The sequence below is a fragment of the Felis catus genome, chromosome X, assembly GCF_018350175.1.
Source record: "Felis catus isolate Fca126 chromosome X, F.catus_Fca126_mat1.0, whole genome shotgun sequence".
NCBI classification, from domain to species: Eukaryota; Metazoa; Chordata; class Mammalia; order Carnivora; family Felidae; genus Felis; species Felis catus.
Genome location: NC_058386.1, coordinates 78,383,241 through 78,407,460, shown reverse-complemented (window position 1 = coordinate 78,407,460; position 24,220 = coordinate 78,383,241). Strand labels below are relative to the sequence as shown.

Here is a 24,220-nt window from a genome sequence, read left to right as displayed (position 1 = left end):
GCCAGAGGGCTGTGCTATGTACTTCTTTGGCTAATATATTGCTTCCTTGGATGCATTCTAGATGCGGTTACTAGATCAATATTGTCAGAACACACTTTGATTGTTTCAAAATCAGCCTCAAAAACATTTGTTGACACTCTATTGCCTACCAATATAATCCTAACATTTTCTCTTGACATTTAGATCTCTCTCAGATATGTTTCTTTCCAGTTTTAGCTTCCACAGTTTCCTCACTAGACTGTAAGCTCCTTGGTTCCAGTTTAGTTCATTTCAAATAATATTTATTGAGTATTTTCCATGACTGGTGACTGTGATAGGCAAAAGGAACACATGGTAAATGAGACAGGGAAAAACAAAACTTGTTATAGTGGAGGATTCTGACACAAGAAATGAATAATTTGAATACAACGTAGCTAAAAGCAATAACAAGACTTAGCAGAGGGTACTAAGGAAACACAGAAGAAGTGCTCCTAATTCAGTGTGGGAGTTGGGGTAGGGTTTCGTAAAGGAGTACAGACCCCACACCTTATTCAACTTTACATTCCCAGTGTCTAGCGTAATTCTTAGCACATAGTAACTTCAATACATATATACTCCTTAGAGTCAATTTGGTAAACTCATCTTTCCCAGTTGTTTTTCTCTCTCCTCTTTGCCTAGTACTCTTTTTTTTATTTTTTTAATTTCATATATGAAATTTATTGTCCAATTGGTTTCCATACAACACCCAGTGCTCATCCCAAAACGTGCCCTCTTCAATACCCATCATCCACCTTCTCCTCCCTCGCACCCCCCATCAACCCTCAGTTTGTTCTCAGTTTTTAACAGTCTCTTATGCTTTGGCTCTCTCCCACTCTAACCTCTTTTTTTTTTCCTTCCCCTCCCCCATGGGTTCCTGTTAAGTTTCTCAGGATCCACATAAGAGTGAAACCATATGGTATCTGTCTTTCTCTGTATGGCTTATTTCACTTAGCATCACACTCTCCAGTTCCATCCACGTTGCTACAAAAGGCCATATTTCATTTTTTCTCATTGCCACGTAGTATTCCATTGTGTATATAAACCACAATTTCTTTATCCATTCATCAGTTGATGGACATTTAGGCTCTTTCCATAATTTGGCTATTGTTGAGAGTGCTGCTATGAACATTGGGGTACAAGTGGCCCTATGCATCAGTACTCCTGTATCCCTTGGATAAATTCCTAGCAGGGCTATTGCTGGGTCATAGGGTAGGTCTATTTTTAATTTTCTGAGGAACCTCCACACTGCTTTCCAGAGCGGCTACACCAATTTGCATTCCCACCAACAGTGCAAGAGGGTTCCCGTTTCTCCACATCCTCTCCAGCATCTATAGTCTCCTGATTTGTTCAGTTTGGCCACTCTGACTGGCGTGAGGTGATACCTGAGTGTGGCTTTGATTTGTATTTCCCTGATAAGGAGCGACGTTGAACATCTTTTCATGTGCCTGTTGGCCATCCGGATGTCTTCTTTAGAGAAGTGTCTATTCATGTTTTCTGCCCATTTCTTCACTGGGTTATTTGATTTTCGGGTGTGGAGTTTGGTGAGCTCTTTATAGATTTTGGATACTAGCCCTTTGTCCCATATGTCATTTGCAAATATCTTTTCCCATTCCGTTGGTTGCCTTTTAGCTTTGTTGGTTGTTTCCTTTGCTGTGCAGAAGCTTTTTATATTCATAAGGTCCCAGTAATTCACTTTTGCTTTTGATTCCCTTGCTTTTGGGGATGTGTCAAGTAAGAGATTGCTACAGCTGAGGTCAGAGAGGTCTTTTCCTGCTTTCTCCTCTAAGGTTTTGATGGTTTCCTGTCTCACATTCAGGTCCTTTATCCATTTTGAGTTTATTTTTGTGAATGGTGTGAGAAAGTGGTCTAGTTTCAACCTTCTGCATGTTGCTGCCCAGTTCTCCCAGCACCATTTGTTAAAGAGGCTGTCTTTTTTCCATTGGATGTTCTTTCCTGCTTTGTCAAAGATGAGTTGGCCATACGTTTGTGGGTCTAGTTCTGGGGTTTCTATTCTATTCCATTGGTCTATGTGTCTGTTTTTGTGCCAATAGCATGCTGTCTTGATGATGACAGCTTTGTAGTAGAGGCTAAAGTGTGGGATTGGGATGCCTCCTGCTTTGATCTTCTTCTTCAAAATTCCTTTGGCTATTCGGGGCCTTTTGTGGTTCCATATGAATTTTAGGATTGCTTGTTCTAGTTTCGATGAGAATGCTGGTGCAATTTTGATTGGGATTGCATTGAATGTGTAGATAGCTTTGGGTAGTATTGACATTTTGACAATATTTATTCTTCCAATCCATGAGCAGGGAATGTCTTTCCATTTCTTTAAATCTTCTTCAATTACCTTCATAAGCTTTCTATAGTTTTCAGCATACAGATCCTTTACATCTTTGGTTAGCTTTATTCCTAGGTATTTTATGCTTCTTGGTGCAATTGTGAATGGGATCAGTTTCTTTATTTGTCTTTCTGTTGCTTCATTGTTAGTGTATAAGAATGCAACAGATTTCTGTACATTGTTTTTGTATCCTGCAACTTTGCTGAATTCATGTATCAGTTCTAGCAGACTTCTGGTGGAGTCTATCGGATTTTCCATGTATAATATCATGTCATCTGCAAAAAGCGAAAGCTTGACTTCATCTTTGCCAATTTGGATGCCTTTGATTTCCTTTTGTTGTCTGATTGCTGATGCTAGAACTTCCAGCACTATGTTAAACATCAGCAGTGAGAGTGGGCATCCCTGTCGTGTTCCTGATCTCAGGGAAAAAGCTCTCAGTTTTTCCCCATTGAGGATGATGTTAGCTGTGGGCTTTTCATAAATGGCTTTTATGATCTTTAAGTATGTTCCTTCTATCCCGACTTTCTCAAGGGTTTTTATTAAGAAAGGGTGCTGGATTTTGTCAAAGGCCTTTTCTGCATCGATTGACAGGATCATATGGTTCTTCTCTTTTTTTTTTCTTAATGTGATGTATCACGTTGATTGATTTGCGAATGTTGAACCAGCCCTGCATCCCAGGAATGAATCCCACTTGATCATGGTGAATAATTCTTTTTATATGCCGTTGAATTCGATTTGCTAGTATCTTATTGAGAATTTTTGCATCCATATTCATCAGGGATATTGGCCTGTAGTACTCTTTTTTTACTGGGTTTCTGTCTGGTTAGGAATCAAAGTAATACAGGCTTCATAGAATGAGTCTGGAAGTTTTCCTTCCCTTTCTATTTCTTGGAATAGCTTGAGAAGGATAGGTATTATCTCTGCTTTAAACGTCTGGTAGAACTCCCCTGGGAAGCCTTCTGGTCCTGGACTCTTATTTGTTGGGAGATTTTTGATAACCGATTCAATTTCTTCGCTGGTTATGGGTCTGTTCAAGCTTTCTATTTCCTCCTGATTGAGTTTTGGAAGAGTGTGGGTGTTCAGGAATTTGTCCATTTCTTCCAGGTTGTCCAATTTGTTGGCATATAATTTTTCATAGTATTCCCTGATAATTGTTTGTATCTCTGAGGGATTGGTTGTAATAATTCCATTTTCATTCATGATTTTATCTATTTGGGTCATCTCCCTTTTCTTTTTGAGAAGCCTGGCTAGAGGTTTGTCACTTTTGTTTATTTTTTCAAAAAACCAACTCTTGGTTTCGTTGATCTGCTCTACCGTTTTTTTAGATTCTATATTGTTTATTTCTGCTCTGATCTTTATTATTTCTCTTCTTCTGCTGGGCTTAGGCTGCCTTTGCTGTTCTGCTTCTACTTCCTTTAGGTGTGCTGTTAGATTTTGTATTTGGGATTTTTCTTGTTTCTTGAGATAGGCCTGGATTGCAATGTATTTTCTTCTCAGGACTGCCTTCGCTGCGTCCCAATGTTTTTGGATTGTAGTATTTTCATTTTCCTTTGTTTCCATATATTTTTTAATTTCTTCTCTAATTGCCTGGTTGACCCACTCATTCTTTAGTAGAGTGTTCTTTAACCTCCATGCTTTTGGAGTTTTTCCAGACTTTTTTCTGTGGTTGATTTCAAGCTTCATAGCATTGTGGTCTGAAAGTATGCATGGTATAATTTCAATTCTTGTAAACTTATGAAGGGCTGTTTTGTGACCCAGTATATGATCTATCTTGGAGAATGTTCCATGAGCACTCGAGAAGAAAGTCTATTCTGTTGCTTTGGGATGCAGAGTTTGAAATATATCTGTCAAGTCCATCTGATCCAATGTCTCATTCAGGGCCCTTGTTTCTTTATTGACCATGTGTCTAGATGATCTATCCATTTCTGTAAGTGGAGTGTTAAAGTCCCCTGCAATTACCACATTCTTATTACTAAGGTTGCTTATGTTTATGAGTAATTGTTTTATATATTTGGGGGCTGCAGTATTCGGCACATAGACATTTATAATTGTTAGCTCTTCCTGATGGATAGACCCTGTAACTATTATATAATGTCCTTCTTCATCTCTTGTTACAGTCTTTAATTTAAAGTTTAGTTTGTCTGATATAAGTATGGCTACTCCAGCTTTCTTTTGGCTTCCAGTCGCATGATAAATAGTTCTCCATCCCCTCACTCTCAATCTAAAGGTGTCCTCAGGTCTAAAATGAGTCTCTTGTAGACAACAATTAGATGGGTCTTGTTTTTTTATCCATTCTGATACCCTATGTCTTTTGGTTGGCGCATTTAATCCATTTACACTCAGTGGTATTATAGAAAGATACGGGTTTAGAGTCATTGTGATGTCTGTATGTTTTATGCTTGTAGTGATGTCTCTGGGACTTTGTCTCAGAGGGTCCCCCTTAGGATCTCTTGTAGGGCTGGTTTAGTGGTGACAAATTCCTTCAGTTTTTGTTTGTTTGGGAAAAACTTTATCTCTCCTTCTATTCTAAGTGACAGACTTGCTGGATAAAGGATTCTCGGCTGCATATTTTTTCTGTCTAGCACCCAGAAAATCTCGTGCCAATTCTTTCTGGCCTGCCAAGTTTCAAAAGAGAGATCAGTCAAGAGTCTTATAGGTCTCCCTTTATATGTGAGGGAACGTTTACTCCTTGCTGCTTTCAAAATTTTCTCTTTATCCTTGTATTTTGCCAGTTTCACTATGATATGTCATGCAGAAGATCGATTCAAGTTATATCTGAAGGGAGTTCTCTGTGCCTCTTGGATTTCAGTTCCTTTTTCCTTCCCCAGTTCAGGGACGTTCTCAGCTATTATTTCTTCAAGTACCCCTTCAGCATCTTTCCCTCTCTCTTCCTCCTCTGGGATACCAATTATGCGTATATTATTTCTTTTTAGTGTATCACTTAGTTCTCTAATTTTCCCATCATACTCCTGAATTTTTTTATCTCTCTTTTTCTCAGCTTCCTCTTTTTCCATAAGTTTATCTTCTAGTTCACCTATTCTCTCCTCTGCCTCTTCAATCCAAGCCGTGGTGGTTTCCATTTTGTTATGCATTTCGTTTAAAGCGTTTTTCAGCTCCTTGTGACTGCCCCTTAGTCCCTTGATCTCTGTAGCAAGAGATTCTCTGCTGTCCTCTATACTGTTTTCAAGCCCAGCGATTAATTTTATGACTATTATTCTAAATTCACTTTCTGTTATATTATTTAAATCCTTTTTGATCAGCTCATTAGCTGCTGTTATTTCCTGGAGATTCTTCTGAGGGGAATTCTTCCGCTTGGTCATTTTGGATAGTCCCTGGCGTGGTGAGGACCTGCAGGGCACTTCCCCTGTGCTGTGGTGTATAACTGGAGTTGGTGGGCAGAGCCGCAGTCAGACCTGATGTCTGCTCCCAGCCCACTGCTGGGGCTACACTCACTGGTGTGTGCCTTCTCTTCCCCTCTCCTAGGTGCGGGATTCACTGTGGGGTGGTGTGGCCTGTCTGGGCTACTTGCACACTGCCAGGCTTGTGATGCTGGGGATCTGGCATATTAGCTGGGGTGGGTAGGTAAGGTGCATGGGGGCAGGAGGGGCAGGCTTCGCTCGCTTCTCCTTAGGTGATCCACTTCAGGAGGGGCCCTGTGGCAGCAGGAGTGAGTCAGATCTGCTGCTGGAGGTTTGGCTCTGCAGAAGCGCAGAGTTGGGTGTTTGCGCGGAGCAAGCAAGTTCCCTGGCAGGAACTGGTTCTCTTTGGGATTTGGCTGGGGGATGGGCGGGGGAGATGGCGCTGGCGAGTGCCTTTGTTCCCCACCAAACTGAGCTCTGTGGTCCGGGGGCTCAGCAGCTCTCCCTCCCTTTGTCCTCCAGCCTTCCCGCTTTCGGAGCAGAGCTGTTAACTTATGACCTCCCAGATGCTAAGTCACGCTTGCTGTCGGAACACAGTCTGTCCGGCCCCTCCGCTTTTGCCTGCCACACTCGTGGGCTCTGCTTGGCCAGCGAGCCGCCCCTCCGTCCCGGCTCCCTCCCGCCAGTCCGTGGAGCGCGCACCGCCTTGCTGCCCTTCCTACTCTCTTCCGTGGGCCTCTCGTCTGTGCTTGGCTCCAGAGACTCCGTTCTGCTAATCCTCTGGCGGTTTTCTGGGTTATTTAGGCAGGTGTAGGTGGAATCTAAGTGATCAGCAGGACATGCGGTGAGCCCAGCGTCCTCCTACGCCGCCATCTTCCCTCCTTTGCCTAGTACTCTTTTTTATCACCATCTTTGCCTTTGAGAAATCCAGATCATATGCTAAGCTCCATGATAGTTTTCTGATTACTGAAACCAGTAAATAAGCATAAAATCTTCTTTTTTTAAATTTTTTTAATGTTTATTTATTTTTAAGATAGAGAGAGACAGAGCATGAACGGGGGAGGGCCAGAGAGAGAGGGAAGCACAGAATGTGAAGCAGGCTCCAGGCTCTGAGCTGTCAGCACAGAGCCCGACACGGGGCTGGAACTCACGAACCGTGTGATCATGACCTGAGCTGCAGTCGGATGCTTAACCTACTGAGCCACCCAGGCGCCCCAAGATTATCTTCTAAGAAAGTAAATAATTACAATTCGTTCAAAGTGGACATTATTCTCTATCTATAGAAGTAATTGAAGAGATTTTCATTAGTGTGCCTGAGTATCTCAAATAGAGCTCACTAGCCTAGCCTCCACTCTGAACCCTAGATCTGTATATTCAAGTGCCAACTTGTATTTCCATTTGGATGTCACACAAGCAACTGAAATGCAACCTGTGCCAAACAGAACTCATTATCTTTTCCATCCTAGTAGTCTGTGTTTGTTACAGTGTTTAACATACCATTGAATAACATTGCCCACCCAGTTGCTCAAGCCAGATACACGGAGTCATCTTAGACTCACTCCACACCTGTATTCAATAAGTTGCCACATTTTATTGATTTGACACTTAAATATTTTTCTCCTTGTTTACTGTCATTATCCACTGTCACTTCTTGCCTGGAAAAAATTGCAAGAGCCTCCTGTCTGGTCTCCCTGCCTTCAGTCTTGTTGCCTTCCAATAACACTCCAACCTGCAGCCAGAGGGATCAAAAAATGAAAAATTGATCAGGTCAGGCCTATCCTTAAAACAATTCAACAAGCTGCAGCTGGCTTCAGGGTGAAGTCCAAAATCTTAAAATGACTTATACAATCTCTCACATCCAACCTCAACTCTCTCCACTCTCCACATCATCCTCTCTTTCACAGTCATGCGATAGGCTTCATTGAGTTTGCACTGAGCAATTTCTCACATCATTGTCTTCAATCATTCTGCTTCCGCTATCTGAAAAATTCTTTTCCTTGATCTTTGTGGCGATTCTTATTTATCCTCTAGATCTCACTGCTTCAGGAAGGTTTTCCAAAAATTCAAAGACAGTAGCTGTTTTAGTCTGTTTGGGCTGCTATAACAAAATATCGGAAACCGGGTGGCTTATAAACAACAGAAATTTATTTCTCACAGTTTTGGAGGTTGGAAGTCTAAGATCAGGAAACCAGCATGGTTGGGTTCTGGTGAAGGTACTCTTTCAGGTTGCAGACTTGTTGTTGTATCCTCCATGGTCGAAGGAGGTGGTTAACTCTCTAGGGCTTCTTTTATAAGGGTGCTAACCCCATTATTGAGGGCACTGCCCTCATGACCTCATCCCCCCACAAAAGTCCCACCTCCTAATACTATCACCTTGGCCATTAGGCTTTCAACACATGCATTTTGGAAGGATACAAACATTCCGACTGTAGCTAATAAGAGGACCCAATTAATTCTCCTACTACAGGTTACATAGTCACCTAGCAACCTCCTGGTAATGATAATAAGCTACCTTAAATATTTTCTTCATCAAATAGACTAAGATATTGTTTAAAATTTCTCGAATATTTCTTCTAGCCAAAAACCATAAAAATTTCAAGCCCTGACATTCTGGTTTAGGCATCCCTATGTATAAAACGTCTCTACCTTGCTTCTCCTTAACCTTACAAATTACCACAAGTAGAAGTGATGCTGTCTTTCTCTCCACTTTGACAGCACTTAGCTTGTAGCAAGATTCCTGCCCTTTTCTCATACCTTAGACATCTTATCTCCTCTATTCATAAGCAGGGACATCATGCCTTGTTCATTTTTGTATAAATAGAATGTATATGTGCTCAATAAGTATTCAGTGACTACTAAAACACAAGAAATAATTAGAAATGACATACCTAATCTTATTGATTCCATTTCCAAACTCTATTCAATACATTCTGTCTTCTCTAACACCACTGGCACTACTTTCAGGTCTCATCCATTCTCTCCATGGGTTACTGTGATAGTTTCTTTACTGGTATACATGTCTATAATTTTCCTTCTAATAGTGCATTCTTCTCCCTGATGTCAGGGTCTTTAAACCACTTTAACCACTTCCTATTTTCTTAAGAAAAATAAACTCATCAAAATGGCTTCTAAGGGTGCCTGGGTGGCTCAGCCAGTTAGGCGTCCAACTTCAGCTCAGATCATGATCTCCTGGTTTGTGAATTCAAGTCCCACATGGGGCTCTGTGCTGACAGCTCAGAGCCTGGAGCTTGCTTCGAATTCTGTGTCTCCCTCTCTCTGCTCTTCCCCCGCTCGTGCTCTGTCTCTCTTTCCTTCAAAAATAAATAAAAATAGGGAACCCTGGGAAGATGGCTGTGTAGGAGGACGCTGGGCTCACCGCGCGTCCTGCTGATCACTTAGATTCCACCTACACCTGCCTAATTAACCCAGAAAACCGCCAGAAGACTAGCAGAACTGAGTCTCCAGGGCCAAGTGCAGATGAGAAGCCCACAGAAGAGGGTAGGAAGGGCGGAGAGGCGGTACACACTACACGGACTGGCAGGAGGGAGCCGGGGCAGAGGGGTGGCCCGCCGGCCATGCAAAGCCCCCAAGTCTGACTTGCAAAAGCAGAGGGGCCTGACGGACTGTGTTCTGACAGCAAGTGGGACTTGACATCTGGAAGGTTATAAGCTAACAGCTCTGCTCAGAGAACGGGAGGGCTGGAAGACAACGGGAGGTAGAATTGTTGAGCCCCTGACGACAGAACTCAGTTTGGTGGGGAACAAAGGCACTCGCCAGCGCCATCTCCCTCGCCATCACCCAGCCAAAATCCCAAAGGGAACCAGTTGCTGCCAGAGAACTTGCTTGCACCGCGCAAACACCCAAAGTTATGCTTCAGCGGATCCATCCCTCTGGCGGGTCTGACTCCCTACTGTTGCTGCAGGGCCTCTCCCAAAGCAGATCATGGAGGAGAAGCGAGCTAAGCCTGCCCCTCGCACCCCTGTACACCTTGCCTATCCAGCCCAGCTAATACGCCAGATCCCCAGCAACACAAGCCTTGCAGTGTGTAAGTAGCCCAGACAGGCCACGCCACCCCACAGTGAATCCCCGTGTCTTAGTCTGGGGAAGAGAAGGCGCACACCAGTCTCACAGTGGCCCCAGCGGTGGGCTGGGGGCAGACATCAGGTCTGACTGCAGCCCCGCCCACCAATGCAAGTTATTCAACACAGCACAGGGGAAGTACCCCGCAGTTCCGCACCACTCCAGGGACTATCCAAAATGACGAAATGGAAGAATTCCACTCAGAAAAACATACAGGAAATAACAGCATCTAATGAACTGATAAAAAATGATTTAAACAAAATAACAGAAAGTGAATTTAGAATAATAATCATAAAACTAATCACTGGGCTTGAAAACAGTATAAAGGACAGCAAGAATCTCTTGCTACAGAGATCAAGGGACCAAGGAACAGCCAAGAGGAGCTAAAAAATGCTATCAACGAGTTGCAAAATAAAATGGAGACAACTACGGCTTGGATTGAAGAGGCAGAGGAGAGAATAGGTGAACTAGAAGATAAAATTATGGAAAAAGAAGAAGCTGAGAAAAAGAGAGTTAAAAAAATCCAGGAGTATAAGGGGAAAATTAGAGAATTAAACGATGCACTAAAGAGAAATAATCTACGCATAATTGGTATTCCAGAGGAGGAAGAGAGAGGGAAAGGTTCTGAAGGTGTACTTGAAGAAATAATAACTGAGAACTTCCCGGATCTGAGGAAGGAAAAAGGCATTGAAATCCAAGAGGCACAGAGAACTCCCTTCAGACGGAACTTGAATCAATCTTCTGCATGACATATCACAGTGAAACTGGCAAAATAGAAGGATAAAGAGAAAATTCTGAAAGCAGCTAGAGATAAACGTGCTGTAACATATAAAGGGAGACTTATAAGACTCGTGACCGATCTCTCTACTGAAACTTGGCAGGCCATAAAGGAACGGCAGGAAATCTTCAATGTGGTGAACAGGAAAAATATGCAGCCGAGAATCCTTTATCCAGCAAGTCTGTCATTTAGAATAGAAGGAGAGATAAAGGTCTTCCCAAACAAACAAAAACTGAAGGAATTCGTCACCACTAAACCAGCCCTACAAGAGATCCTAAGAGGGCTCCTGTGAGTCAAAGTACCAGAGACATCGCTACAAGCATGAAACCTACGGACATCACAACGACTCTAAACCCATATCTTTTTATAGTAACACTGAATGAAAATGGACTAAATGCGCCAACCAAAAGACATAGGGTATCAGAATGGATAAAAAAAACAAGACCCATCTATTTGCTGTCTACAAGAGACTCATTTTAGACCTGAGGACACCTTCAGATTGAGAGTGAGGGGACGGAGAACTATTTATCATGCCACTGGAAGTCAAAAGAAAGCTGGAATAGCCATACTCATATCAGACAAACTAGACTTTAATTAAAGGCTGTAACAAGAGATGAAGAAGGGCATTATATAATAATCGCAAGGTCTATCCATCAGGAAGAGCTAACAATTATAAATGTCTATGCACCGAATACCAGAGCCCCCAAATATATAAAACAATTACTCACAAACATAAGCAACCTTATTGATAAGAATGTGGTAATTGCAGGGGAATTTAACACTCCACTTACCGAAATGGATAGATCATCTAGAACACAGTCAATAAAGAAACAAGGACCCTGAATGATACATTGGATCAGATAGACTTGACAGATATATTTAGAACTCTGCATCCCAAAGCAACAGAATATACTTTCTTCTCGAGTGCACATGGAACATGCTCCAAGAGAGATCACATACTGGGTCACAAAACAGCCCTTCTATATATACAAGAATTGAGATCATACCATGCATACTTTCAGACCACAATGCTATGAAGCTTGAAATCAACCACAGGAAAAAGTCTGGAAAACCTCCAAAAGCATGGAAGTTAAAGAACACCCTACTAAAGGATGAATGGGTCAACCAGGCAATTAGAGAAAAATATTAAAAAAAATATATGGAAACAAATGAAAATGAAAATGCAATCTAAATGCTTTGGGATGCAGAGAAGTCAGTCCTCAGAGGAAAATACATTGCAATCCAGGCCTATCTCAAGAAACAAGAAAAATCCCAAATACAAAATCTAACACCACACCTAAAGGAAATAGAAGCAGAACAGCAAAGACGGCCTAAACCCAGCAGAAGAAGAGAAATAATAAAGATCAGAGCAGAAATAAACAATATAGAATCTAAAAAAAACTGTAGAGCAGATCAATGAAACCAAGAGTTGGTTTTTTGAAAAAATAAACAAAATTGACAAACCTCTAGCCAGGCTTCTCAAAAAGAAAAGGGAGATGACCCAAATAGATAAAAACATGAATGAAAATGGAATTATTACAACCAATCCCTCAGAAATACAAGCAATTACCAGGGAATGCTATTAAAAAATATATGTTAACAAACTGGACAACCTGGAAGAAATGGACAAATTCCTGAACACCCAAACTCTTCCAAAACTCAATCAGGAGGAAATAAAAAGCTTGATCAGACCCATAACCATCGAAGAAATTAAATCAGTCATCAAAACTCTTCCAACAAATAAGAGTCCAGGACCAGATGGCTTCCCAGGGGAGTTCTACCAGACGTTTAAAGCAGAGATAATACCTATCCTTCTCAAGCTATTCCAAAAAGTAGAAAGGGAAGGAAAACTTCCAGACTCATTCTATGAAGCCTGTATTACTTTGATTCCTAAACCAGACAGAGACCCAGTAAAAAAGAGAACTACAGACCAATATCCCTGATGAATATGGATGCAAAAATTCTCAATAAGATACTAGCAAATCGAATTCAACAGCATAGAAAAACAATGATTCACCATGATCAAGTGGGATTCATTCCTGGGCTGCAGGGCTGGTTCAACATTTGCAAATCAATCAACGTGATACATCACATTAATAAAAGAAAAGATAAGAACCATAGGATCCTGTCAATCGATGCAGAAAAGGCCTTTGTCAAAATTCAGCATCCTTTCTTCATGAAAACCCTTGAGAAAGTCTGGACAGAAGGAACATAAAGATCATAAAAGCCATTTATGAAAAGCCCACAGCTAGCATCATGCTCAATGGGGAAAAGCTGAGAGCTTTTTCCCTGAGATCAGGAACAGGACAGGGATGCCCACTCTCACCGCTGTTGTTGAACATAGTGTTGGAAGTTCTAGCATCAGCAATCAGACAACAAAAGGAAATCAAAGGCATCAAATCTGGCAAAGATGAAGTCAAGCTTTCACTTTTTGCAGATGACATGATATTATACATGGAAAATCCGATAGACTCCACCAGAAGTCTGCTAGAACTGATGCATGAATTTAGCAAAGTTGCAGGATACAAATCAATGTACAGAAATAAGTTGCATTCTTATACACTAATAGTGAAGCATCAGAAAGACAAATAAAGAAACTGATCCCATTCACAATTGCACCACGAAGCATAAAATACTTAGGAGTAAATCTAACCAAAGATGTAAAAGATTTGTAGGCTGAAAACTACAGAAAGCTTATGAAGGAAATTGAAGAAGATATAAAAAAATGGAAAAACATTCCCTGCTCATGGATTGGAAGAATAAATATTGTCAAAATGTCAATACTACCCGAAGCTATCTACACATTCAATGCAATCCCAATCAAAATCAAAATCCCAATCTGCATTCTTCTCAAAACTAGAGCAAGCAATCCTAAAATTCATATGGAACCACAAAAAGCCCCGAATAGCCAAAGTAATTTTGAAGAAGAAGACCAAAGCAGGAGGCATCACAATCTCAGACTTTAGCCTCTACTCCAAAGCTGGAATCATCAAGATAGCATGGTATTGGCACAAAAACAGACACATAGACCAATGGAATAGAATAGAAACCCCAGAACTAGACCCACAAACGTATGGCCAACTCATCTTTGACAAAGCAGGAAAGAACATCCAATGGAAAAAAGACAGTTTCTTTAACAAATGGTGCTGGGAGAACTGGACAGCAACATGCAGAAGATTGAAACTAGACCACTTTCTCACACCATTCACAAAAATAAACTCAAAATAGATCAAGGACCTGAATGCGAGACAGGAAACCATCCAAACCCTAGAGGAGAAAGCTGGAAAAGACCTCTCTGACCTCAGCCGTAGCAATTTCTTACTTGACACATCCCCAACGGCAAGGGAATTAAAAGCACAAATGAACTCCTGGAACCTTATAAAGATAAAATGCTTCTGCACAACAAAGGAAACCACCAATAAAACGAAAAGGCAACCAACGGAATGGGAAAAGATATTTGCAAATGATATATCGGACAAAGGGCTAGTATCCAAAATCTATAAAGAGCTCACCAAATTCCACACCTGAAAAACAAATAACCCAGTGAAGAAATGGGCAGAAAACATGAATAGACACTTCTCTAAAGAAGACATCCGGATGGCCAACAGGCACATGAAAAGATGCTCAACGTCGCTCCTCATCAGGGAAATGCAAACCAAAACCACACTCAGATATCACCTCACGCCAGTCAGAGTGGCCAAAATGAACAAATCAGGAGACTATAGATGCTGGAGATGATGTGGAGAAACGGGAACCCTCTTGAACTGTTGGTGGAAATGCAAACTGGTGCAGCCACTCTGGAAAACAGTGTGGGAGTTCCTCAAAAAATTAAAAATAGACCTACCCTATGACCCAGCAATAGCACTGCTAGGAATTTACCAAAGGGATACAGGAGTGCTGATGCATGGGGCACTTGTACCCCAATGTTTTTAACAACACTCTCAACAATAGCTAAGTTATGGAAATAGCCTAAATGCCCATCTACTGATGAATGGATTAAGAATTTTTGGTTTATATACACAATGGAGTATTACATGGCAATGAGAAAGAATGAAATATGGCCCTTTGTAGCAACGTGGATGGAAGTGGAGAGTGTGATGCTAAGTGAAATAAGCCTTACAGAGAAAGACAGATACCATATGTTTTTACTCTTATGTGGATCCTGAGAAACTTAACAGAAACCCATGGGGGAGGGGTAGCAAAAAAAAGGGGGGGTTAGAGTGGGAGAGAGACAAAGCATAAGAGACCCTTAAAAACTGAAAACAAACTGAGGGTTGATGGGAGGTGGGAGTGAGGGGAGGGTGGGTGATGGGTATTGAGGAGGGCACCTTTTGGGATGAGTACTGGGTGTTGTATGGAAACCAATTTGACAATAAACTTCATATACTGAAAAAAAATTAAAAACATTAAAAAATTTAAAAAAATTAAATAAATGGCTTCTAAGTACCTTCATGACATGGTCCCTACTTACCTCTCAAGTCTTACTTCCCCCACCGCATTTTCGTATTCTTCAGCCGTACTGATAGTTGCTATTTTTTATGTGTTTGCTATTTCTTAACCCACATCTTTGCACATTTTGCTAGATTTGTCTAGAATAACCTTCTCCTGTGTCTGGACATAATTTTATATACATTTAAAAATTTTTTAACGTGTATTTACTTTTTGATATATAGAGAAATAGAGCATGAATGGGGGAGAGGCATAGAGCGAGAGAGACACCCACAGTATCAGAAGCAGGTTCCAGATTGAGTTGTCAGCACATAGTCTGATGCAGGGCTCGAACACATGAGCCGCAAGATCATGACCTGAGTGGAAATCAGATGGTTAACCGACTGAGCCACCAGGCGTCCCATAATTTTGTATACATTTTAAGACACTGGTCGAGATACAATTACTCTGGAAAGTCTTCCCTGACTCACTGTCACTTCATAAAAGGTGTCTTATGTTCTTATTGTCTCAGAATTTGCTGCTAATTTCTATAATAACACTTACCATATCCATTTCTTTCTCTCTATTCATATTTCTCCTCCTAAGAAAAAACCAAACTGTGAAGTTTTCAGAGATAAGGACCATGTACATTCTTTTTGCAAATGTAACTCTAGGACATACTACAACACCCAATATATACCAGGTACGTTTGATGAATGCATATACTAGAGTGCTGGTGCTCTAGGCAAGGAATGAGCAGTTCTAGGAAATGAGAATAGAACATAATCAAATGTATGATATTGGAACAACAAATCAGCAACCCTGCTAGGGCTAAATAGTTGGTTCTAAGATACATACTCTACTAAGCCAGAAACTTTCATCATCTGTCATCCCAACACAGTGGGAAAGGGAACTGGAAAAAGAGACATATTTTATATATTTTTAGTAAATAAGAAAATAACAGTAATAATAATAATAGCAGCAGCCACAACAGCAATAAAAAAATGTATTAACAGCATAATCCGGGCTCTGGATCTATAATACATACTATATGTGGACTACATAATTTAATTCACAGTAATTTTATGAGGTAGGTACTGTGATTATTCACAGTTCACAGATGAGAAAACAAAATCTCACAGAGGGAGGTAAATGTTTCCCATAGGATACACAGTTAAAGCATGGTAGAGCTTTGTTTAAATCAAATTTCTATCTGAATTAAGAACCCAGATTATTCATAAGAGAGTGGTATGATATATTCAAAGAGCTGAGTGGGAAAAATCTGGAACCAAGAATATTCTATCCAGCAAGGTTATCATTCAGAATAGGAGAGATAGAGTTTCCCAGGCAAACAAAAACTAAAGTAGTTTGTGACCACTAAACCAATCCTGCGAGAAATATTAAAGGGGACTCTTTGAATGCAAAGGAGAGACCAAAAGTGACAGTATAAAGGTAGGAAACAAAAAAGCACTACAACTGAATATTTGACTTAAAAATCAGTCAAAGAACTCATACAAAAGGACATAAAATATAATAAAATATACCTAAAATGTGGATAGAGGAGATAAAAAAGTTTCAAAGTTAAGCAACCATCAACTTATAGAGACTGCTATATGCAGTAAAGAGTATATACAAATCTAATGGGAATAATATATTGAAAACCATAAATAAACATACAAAGAATAAAGAAAAAAATTCAAATATAGCACTAAAGAAAATTAGCAAAATATGAAAGAGTGAAAGAAAAAACCGATCAGAAAATATACTCAGAAATAACCACAACACAAGTATTAAAATGGCAATAAATATGCATCTATCAACAATTACTTTGAATGTAAATGGACTAAATACTCCAATCAAAAGACATAAGGTGACAGAATGGATGGAAACAAAAGACCAACTTAAAAAAAATAGAATAAACCAATGAAACCAGCTTCTGGTTCCTTGGGGAAAAAAATCAATAAAATTGATAAAACTCCTCTGGGCTTATTAAGGAAAAATAGAGAAAGAACTCAAATAAATAAAATTATAAATGAGAAATAAGAAATACCAACCAACACCACAGAGATACAATTGTAAGAGAATATTATGAAAAATTATATGCCAACAAATTGGAAAATGAAGAAGAAATGGATAACCCCCTAGAAACATATTAACTACCAAAACTGAAATAGGAAGAAATAGGAAATCTGAACAGACTGATAACCAAGAAAGAAATTGAATTAGTAATAATAACATTAAAAAACTCTCAACAAACAAAAGTCCAGGACCAGATGTCTTCACAGGTGAATTCTACCAAACAATTAAAGAAAAGTTAATACCTATTCTCAAATTATTCCAAAAAATGGAGAGGAAAATAAAACTTCCAAATTTATCATATGAGACCAGCATTAGCCTGATACTACAATCAGAAAATGACACCACAAAAAAGAGAACTATAGGCCAATATCTTTAATAAGCATAGATGCAAAATTCCTCAACATAAAATTAGCAACCAAATCCAACAACAGATTAAAAAAAATTATTCAGCATAATCACGTGGGATTTATTCTGGTGATGCAAGGTGGTTTAATATTCACAAGTCAATGCGACACATCACATCAATAAAAACGGTAAAAATTATATTATCATTTCTTTTTAAAATTTTTAATGTTTGTTTATTCTTAAGAGATAGAGACAGAGCACGATTGGGGGAGGGGACGAGAGAGAGGGAGACACAGAATCTGAAGCAGGCTCCAGGCTTTGAGCTGTTAGCACAGAACCCAACATGGGGCTCAAACCCATGAACCATGAGATCATGACCTGATCTGAAGTCAGACATTTAACTGATTGAGTCACCCTGGCGCCCCCATATTATCATTTCAATAGATGCAGAAAAACATTTGACAAAGTACAACATCCATTCATGATAAAAACCTTCAACAAAGTAGGAATAGAGAGAAAATACCTCAACATAATAAAGGCCATATACAAAAAACCCACAGATAACGTCATACTCAATGGGGAAAAACATCATACTGAGAGCTTTTCTCCTAAGGTCAGGAACAAGATAGGGATGTCCACTCTTACCACTTCTATTCAACATAGTACTGAAAGTCCTCGCCATACCAATCAGACAACAAAAGGAAATAAAAGGCATCCAAATTGACAAGGAAGAAATCAAACCTTCACTATTTGCAGAAGACGTGATATTCTCTCTCTCTATATATATATATAAAAAAAGACCACCAAAAAACTTCTAGAACTTATAAATAACTGACAGAGTAGAGTTGCATGATACAAAATCAATCTACAGAAATCTGTTGCATTTCTATAACCATTAATGAAGCAGCAGAAACAGAAATTAAGAAAACAATCCCATATATAATTCCACCAAAAATAATAAGATACCTAGGAATAAATCTAACCAAAGAGATGAAAGAGCTGTACTCTGAAAACTATAAATCAGTGATGAAATAAATTGAAGAATACACAAAGAAATGGAAGGACATTCCATGCTCATGGATTGGAAGAAAAATATTGTTAAAATGTTTACACTACCCAAAGCAACCAATGCATGTATTGCAATCCTTATCAAAATACCAACAGTATTTTTCACAGAACTAGAACAAATAATTCTGAAATTTGTACAGAACTACAAAAGCCCCCCTAATACCTAAAGCATCTTGAAAAGGAAAAGCAAAGCTGAAGCCATCACAATTCCAGTCTTCAAGTTATGTTACAAAGATATAGTAATCAAAACAGTATTGTACTGGCACAAAAATAGACACATAAATCAATAGAACAGAATAGAAAACCAAGACATTAATCTACCACTATATGGTCAATTAATCTTTGATAAAGCAGTAAAGACTCTCCAATGGGAAAATGACAGTCTCTTCAACAAATGGTGCTGGGAAAATTCTACAGCAATATGCAAAAGAAAGAAAAAGTAGACCACTCTTACACCATACACAAAAATAAATTCAAAATTGATTATAGATATGAATCTAAATTCAGAGACCTGAATCTATAAAAATTCTAGAAAAGAACATAGGTAGTAACCTCTTTGACACCAGCCATAACAACATTTTTCTAGATATGTCTCCTGAGGGAAGGGAAACAAAAGCAAAAATAAACTATTATGACTACATCAAAATAAAAAGTATCTTCACAGTGAAGGAAACAATCGACAAAACTAAAAGGCAACTTATAGAATGGGAGAAGATACTTGCAAATGACATATGTGATAAAGGGTCACAATTCCAAATATATGAAGAACTGATAAAACCCAACACTCAAAAAACACATAATCCATTAAAAATGGACAGAAGACATGAATAGACATTTCTCTAAAGAATGTATCCAGATGGCCAACAGACACATGAAAAATGTTAATCATCACTTACGTTAGGGAAATTCAAATCAAAGCTACAATAAATATTATATTTATAGAATGGCTAAAATCAACAAGACAAGAACCAACAGGTGTTGGTGAGAATGTGAAGAAAGGGGAACTCTCTTGTGTTGTTTGTGGGAATGAAAACTGTACAGCCACTCTGGAAAATAGTATGGATATTCCTCAAGAAGTTAAAAATAGAACTACCCTATGATCCAGCAATCACACTACTAGGTATTTACCCAAAGAATACAAAAACACTAATTCAAAGGGATACATACACCCCTATGTTTATAGCAGCATTATTTATAAGGCCAAGTTATGGAAGCAAAGTGTCCATTGATAGATGAATGGGTAATGAACACACACACACACACACACACACACACAGAAATATTATTCAGCCATAAAAAGAATGTAGGGGCACCTGGGTGGCTTGGTTGGTTAAGCACCTAACTCGTGATTTTGGCTCAGGTGATAATCTCATGGTTTGTGAGTTTGAGCCCCATGTGGGGCTCTGCACTGATGGTGTGAAGCCTCCTGGGGATTCTTTCTCTTTCCCTCTCTCTCTCTGCCCCTCTGGCACACATGCTTTAACTCCCTCTCAAAATAAATCAATAAGCAAAAATTAAAATAAAAGAATGTAATCTTGCCATTTGCAACAACATGGATGGGTATAGAGAGTATAGTGGTAAGATAAATAAGCCAGTCAGAGAAAGACAAATACCATATGGTGAATTTATATGGAATTTCATATATGGAATTTATTCCACTGATATGTGGAATTTAAGAAACAAAACAAATGAGCAAGGGGAAAAAAAGAGGGAGAGAGGGAGAGCAAGAGCGAGAGAGCGAGAGACAGAGAGAGAACAAACTGATGGTTATCAGAAGAGAGGTTGGTGGAGAGATGGGTTAAATAGGTGAGGGGATTAAGGAGTGCACTTGTGATGAGCACTGGGTCATGTATGGAATTGTTGAATCACTATATTGTACAGCTGAGACTTACATAACATTAAAAAAACAAGAATAAAGTTTTTCTTGCACCAAACATACACACACACACACACACACACACACACACACACACACACGTTCTTAATTGCTATTCCGTATTGTCTATAAACGTGTTAAACTTCAAAGCACTGAAACATAAACATAAACACACACAGATACATACAAGCACTACTGAGAATGCTGTAAGGGAAATCCATAGCTTAACTTCCACCACTAGTCTCCTTCCTGCTCATTCCTTTAACTTGTAATGAACGTAATTTCTAAGGACCAAAACTGGAATGGTCAATGTGCAGTTCCTTTTCTAAAATTTGAGACACTGAAAATTTGCTGAGGTATTTCCATTAGGTGTTTTTATATTTTTTTGCTAACATCAACTGCAGGCCCACTGGCTACAGAGATGGAGTTTGTCAGAATCCTCAGGGGGTTGAGCCTCAGACATGGATAAGAGAAGCAGGGATGGGGAGAAAGTTCAGGGTATTAAGCTGTTCTTCAAAGTGAGTGTTCTGCCTGCTCTTAAAAAGTCTTGGCTTAGAAACCTGGCAGGGAAACTGTTGTCAAATGCAGTCTCTCTCTCTCTCTCTCTCTCTCTCTCTCTCTCTCTCTCTCTCTCTCTCTCTCTCTCATAGTTTCTGTCTTTCTCTCTGTCTCTGTCTCTCATTCTCTGTCTCTTGGATATTTGCAGCATATGCCATCTAGTCAAGGTATATGTGGTGCAGTTGTGTATGAGGGTGGGCACAAATTTCATTCCCTCTTACACAGTGAAATTATGTTCCCCCTTCATATTCAACTTCCATCTTCCTTCACTGTTTTGATTTTTCACTTTCCTTTATGATTTCTCACTTTTGTGTGTCAGTAATATACCAGAGATTAGTTATTTATGCCATGGCTTGAGCTACAAGACTTATTGTAGTGGAATGCATTTGAATGCAAGGATTGCAATATGACTGCAGTCACCTAGGAGGGAGGTGAGAAGAATTCAAAATAAAGATTTGATTCTGGAAAAGGAGAGGGATAAAAAGCTGCAAAGGGCATTTTCTGGAAATTTTGCTTCCATATTCTATACTACTTATTTTTTAGATGCTATCACAGTTTATTTTTTTTTCAAATATAGTCACAAATTTTTACATACAACTTTTATTATTATTTTTATTTCAATTCAAGTTAGTTGACATATAGTGTAGCATTGGTTTCAGGAGTAGAATTTGGTGATTCATCACTCACATATAACACCCAGTGCTCATCCCAAAATGTGGCTTCCTTAATGCCCATCACCCATTTGCCCATCCCCTAAATTTTGGAAAGAGCTATTACAGTTTAAAACTAAGATGACCTTAATTGAGAAAGAATTGCTGTTCAGACTATTGACAAGAAAATCTGGATGCACATGAAATCTTGCTGCAACAGACAATGCTAAGCATTCTGTTGCATTAGACACCAGCAGTAAGTGAACCCAGCTTAATAGGGCCTTCAGATGCAGATTGGCCATCTTTGTGTTTGGCTCTCTATAAAGATGGTATTTTAATAGTATTAATTGAAACAATAATTGACCTGAACCAGTCAAAATGTACCTGGCATTCCTGGGCTTGTTCTTTATAGTCTAAGCCTTCATTATGAGCTTTCATTTATTGATGTGCTAAAGAGGGAAGACTTTCCCATTAACAGAAGAAAATGGTCAAGAGTTGTGACACTGGGCAATCATGTTTTTAATGGAGATGGTAAAGTATCAAACTTCTTTCAAATGTAAGAGATGAATTCATCCTCAAAAATAAGCTGTGGGACTCTACTCACCATTATATTTCTTACAGGTCATTTTAAGCACAAATTGCATTTAAATATTGGGGATGAAATCACTTAACCTGAACCTTTATTTGTAGACAATGTACAAACACATTTCCCCCCAAGAAAAAATGTAAATAGAAAAATATGTCTACTGCCCATTTCTTCACTGGGTTATTTGTTTTTCGGGTGTGGAGTTTGGTGAATTCTTTATAGATTTTAGATACTAGCCCTTTATCCGATATGTCATTTGTAAATATCTTTTCCCATTCCGTCGGTTGCCTTTTAGTTTTGTTGACTGTTTCCTTTGCAGTGCAGAAGCTTTTTATCTTGATGAGGTCCCAATAGTTTATTTTTGCTTTTAATTCTCTTGCCTTTGGAGATGTGTCGACTAGGAAATTGTTGCAGCTGAGGTCAGAGAGGTTTTTTTCCTGCTTTCTTCTCTAGGGTTTTGATGGTTTCCTGTCTCACATTCAGGTCCTTCATCCATTTTGAGTTCATTTTTGTGTATGGTGTAAGAAAGTGGTCTAGTTTCAACCTTCTGCATGTTGCTGTCCAGTTCTCCCAGCACCATTTGTTAAAAAGACTGTCTTTTTTCCATTGGATACTATTTCCTGCTTTGTCAAAGATTAGTTGGCTATATATTTGTGAGTCCAATTCTGGGGTACCTATTGTATTCCATTGGTCTATGTGTCTGTTTTTGTGCCAATACCATACTGCTGTTGGGAATGCAAACTGGTGCAGCCACTCTGGAAAACAGTGTGGAGGTTCCTCAAAAAATTAAGAATAGAACTACCCTATGACTCAGCAATAGCACTGCTAGGAATCAGCCCAAAGGATACAGGAGTACTGATGCATAGGGGCATTTGTACCCCAATGTTTATAGCAGCACTTTCAACAATAGCCAAATTATGAAAACAGCCTAAATGTCCATCAACTGATGAATGGATAAAGATGTGGTTTATATATACAATGGAATACTACTTGACAATGAGAAAGAATGAAATCTGGCTATTTGCAGCAATGTGGATGGAACTGGAGGGTATTATGCTAAGTGAAATAAGTCATACAGAGAAAGATACCATATGTTTTCACTCATATGTGGATCTGGAGAAACTTAACAGAAGACCATGGGGGAGGGGAAGGGGGAGAAAAAAGTTACAGAGAGCAAAGGAGGCAAACCATAAGAGACTCTTAAGGACTGAGAACAAACTAAGGGTAGATGTGGGGTGGGGGAGAGGGGAAAGTGGGTAATGGGCAGGGAGGAGGGCACTTGTGATGAGCACTGGGTGTTGTGTGGAAACCAATTTGACAATAAATTATATGAAAAAATAGGTCTAATGTTTTTATTTTTATTTTTATTTTATTTTTAAATAATTTTTAATGTTTATTTTTGAGAGAGAGAGAGAGAGAGATGGAGCGCAAGTAGAGGAGGGGCAGAGAGAGATGGAGACACAGAATCTGAAGCAGGATCCAGGCTCTGAACTGTCAGCACAGAGCCCAAAACAGGGCTCAAACTCACAAACCATGAGATCATGACCTGAGCTGAAGTCAGGTGCTTAACAGACTGAGCCACCCAAGCACCCCAAGTCTAATTTTTTTTTATGTACTGGGGACTGTGACTGAAAGCAGGAATCATAATCAGAACGATAAATCTAAAGAAATGGAGGGGCACCTGAATGTCTCAGTGTAAGTGTCTTACTCTTAGTTTTGGCTCAGGTCATGATCTCACCGGTTGTGGGATTGAGCCCTGTGTTGGGCTCTGTGCTCACAGCATGGAGCCTGCTAGGGATTCTGTCTCCATTTCTCTCTGCCCCTCCCCTGCTTGCATGTGTGTGCATGTACTCTGTCTTTCTCTTTCTCTCACAATAAACTTTAAAAAAGAAATAGAAAGAAGATATAAATCAATATTAAATAGTTGAATTATTTGACTCAGAAATTCCTATTTCAGGAAGATCCATTCAAATACCAAATGTCAATAATTATATATCTGCCTACTCATGGTTCTGTGGCTACCTGTGACCAGTAATCATTCATACAGAGACATAAGTTAG

At 39.4% G+C, this 24,220-nt stretch overlaps 1 protein-coding gene across 1 annotated transcript in view; it reads right to left on the bottom strand.

Annotated features, from left to right (window-relative positions):
* LOC101082886 (transcription factor BTF3-like) overlaps positions 1-8,505 on the bottom strand; it is a 133,454-nt gene extending 124,949 nt beyond the window's left edge. Inside the window, exons 1-2 of the mRNA XM_045050387.1 lie at positions 8,467-8,505; positions 7,272-7,441 (exon numbers count right to left, since the gene is read on the bottom strand). Of these exons, the coding sequence (XP_044906322.1) occupies positions 7,272-7,441; positions 8,467-8,505 (209 nt within the window). The remainder of the gene's footprint in view (positions 1-7,271; positions 7,442-8,466) is intronic.
* Between the last annotated feature and the right edge of the window lie 15,715 nt (positions 8,506-24,220).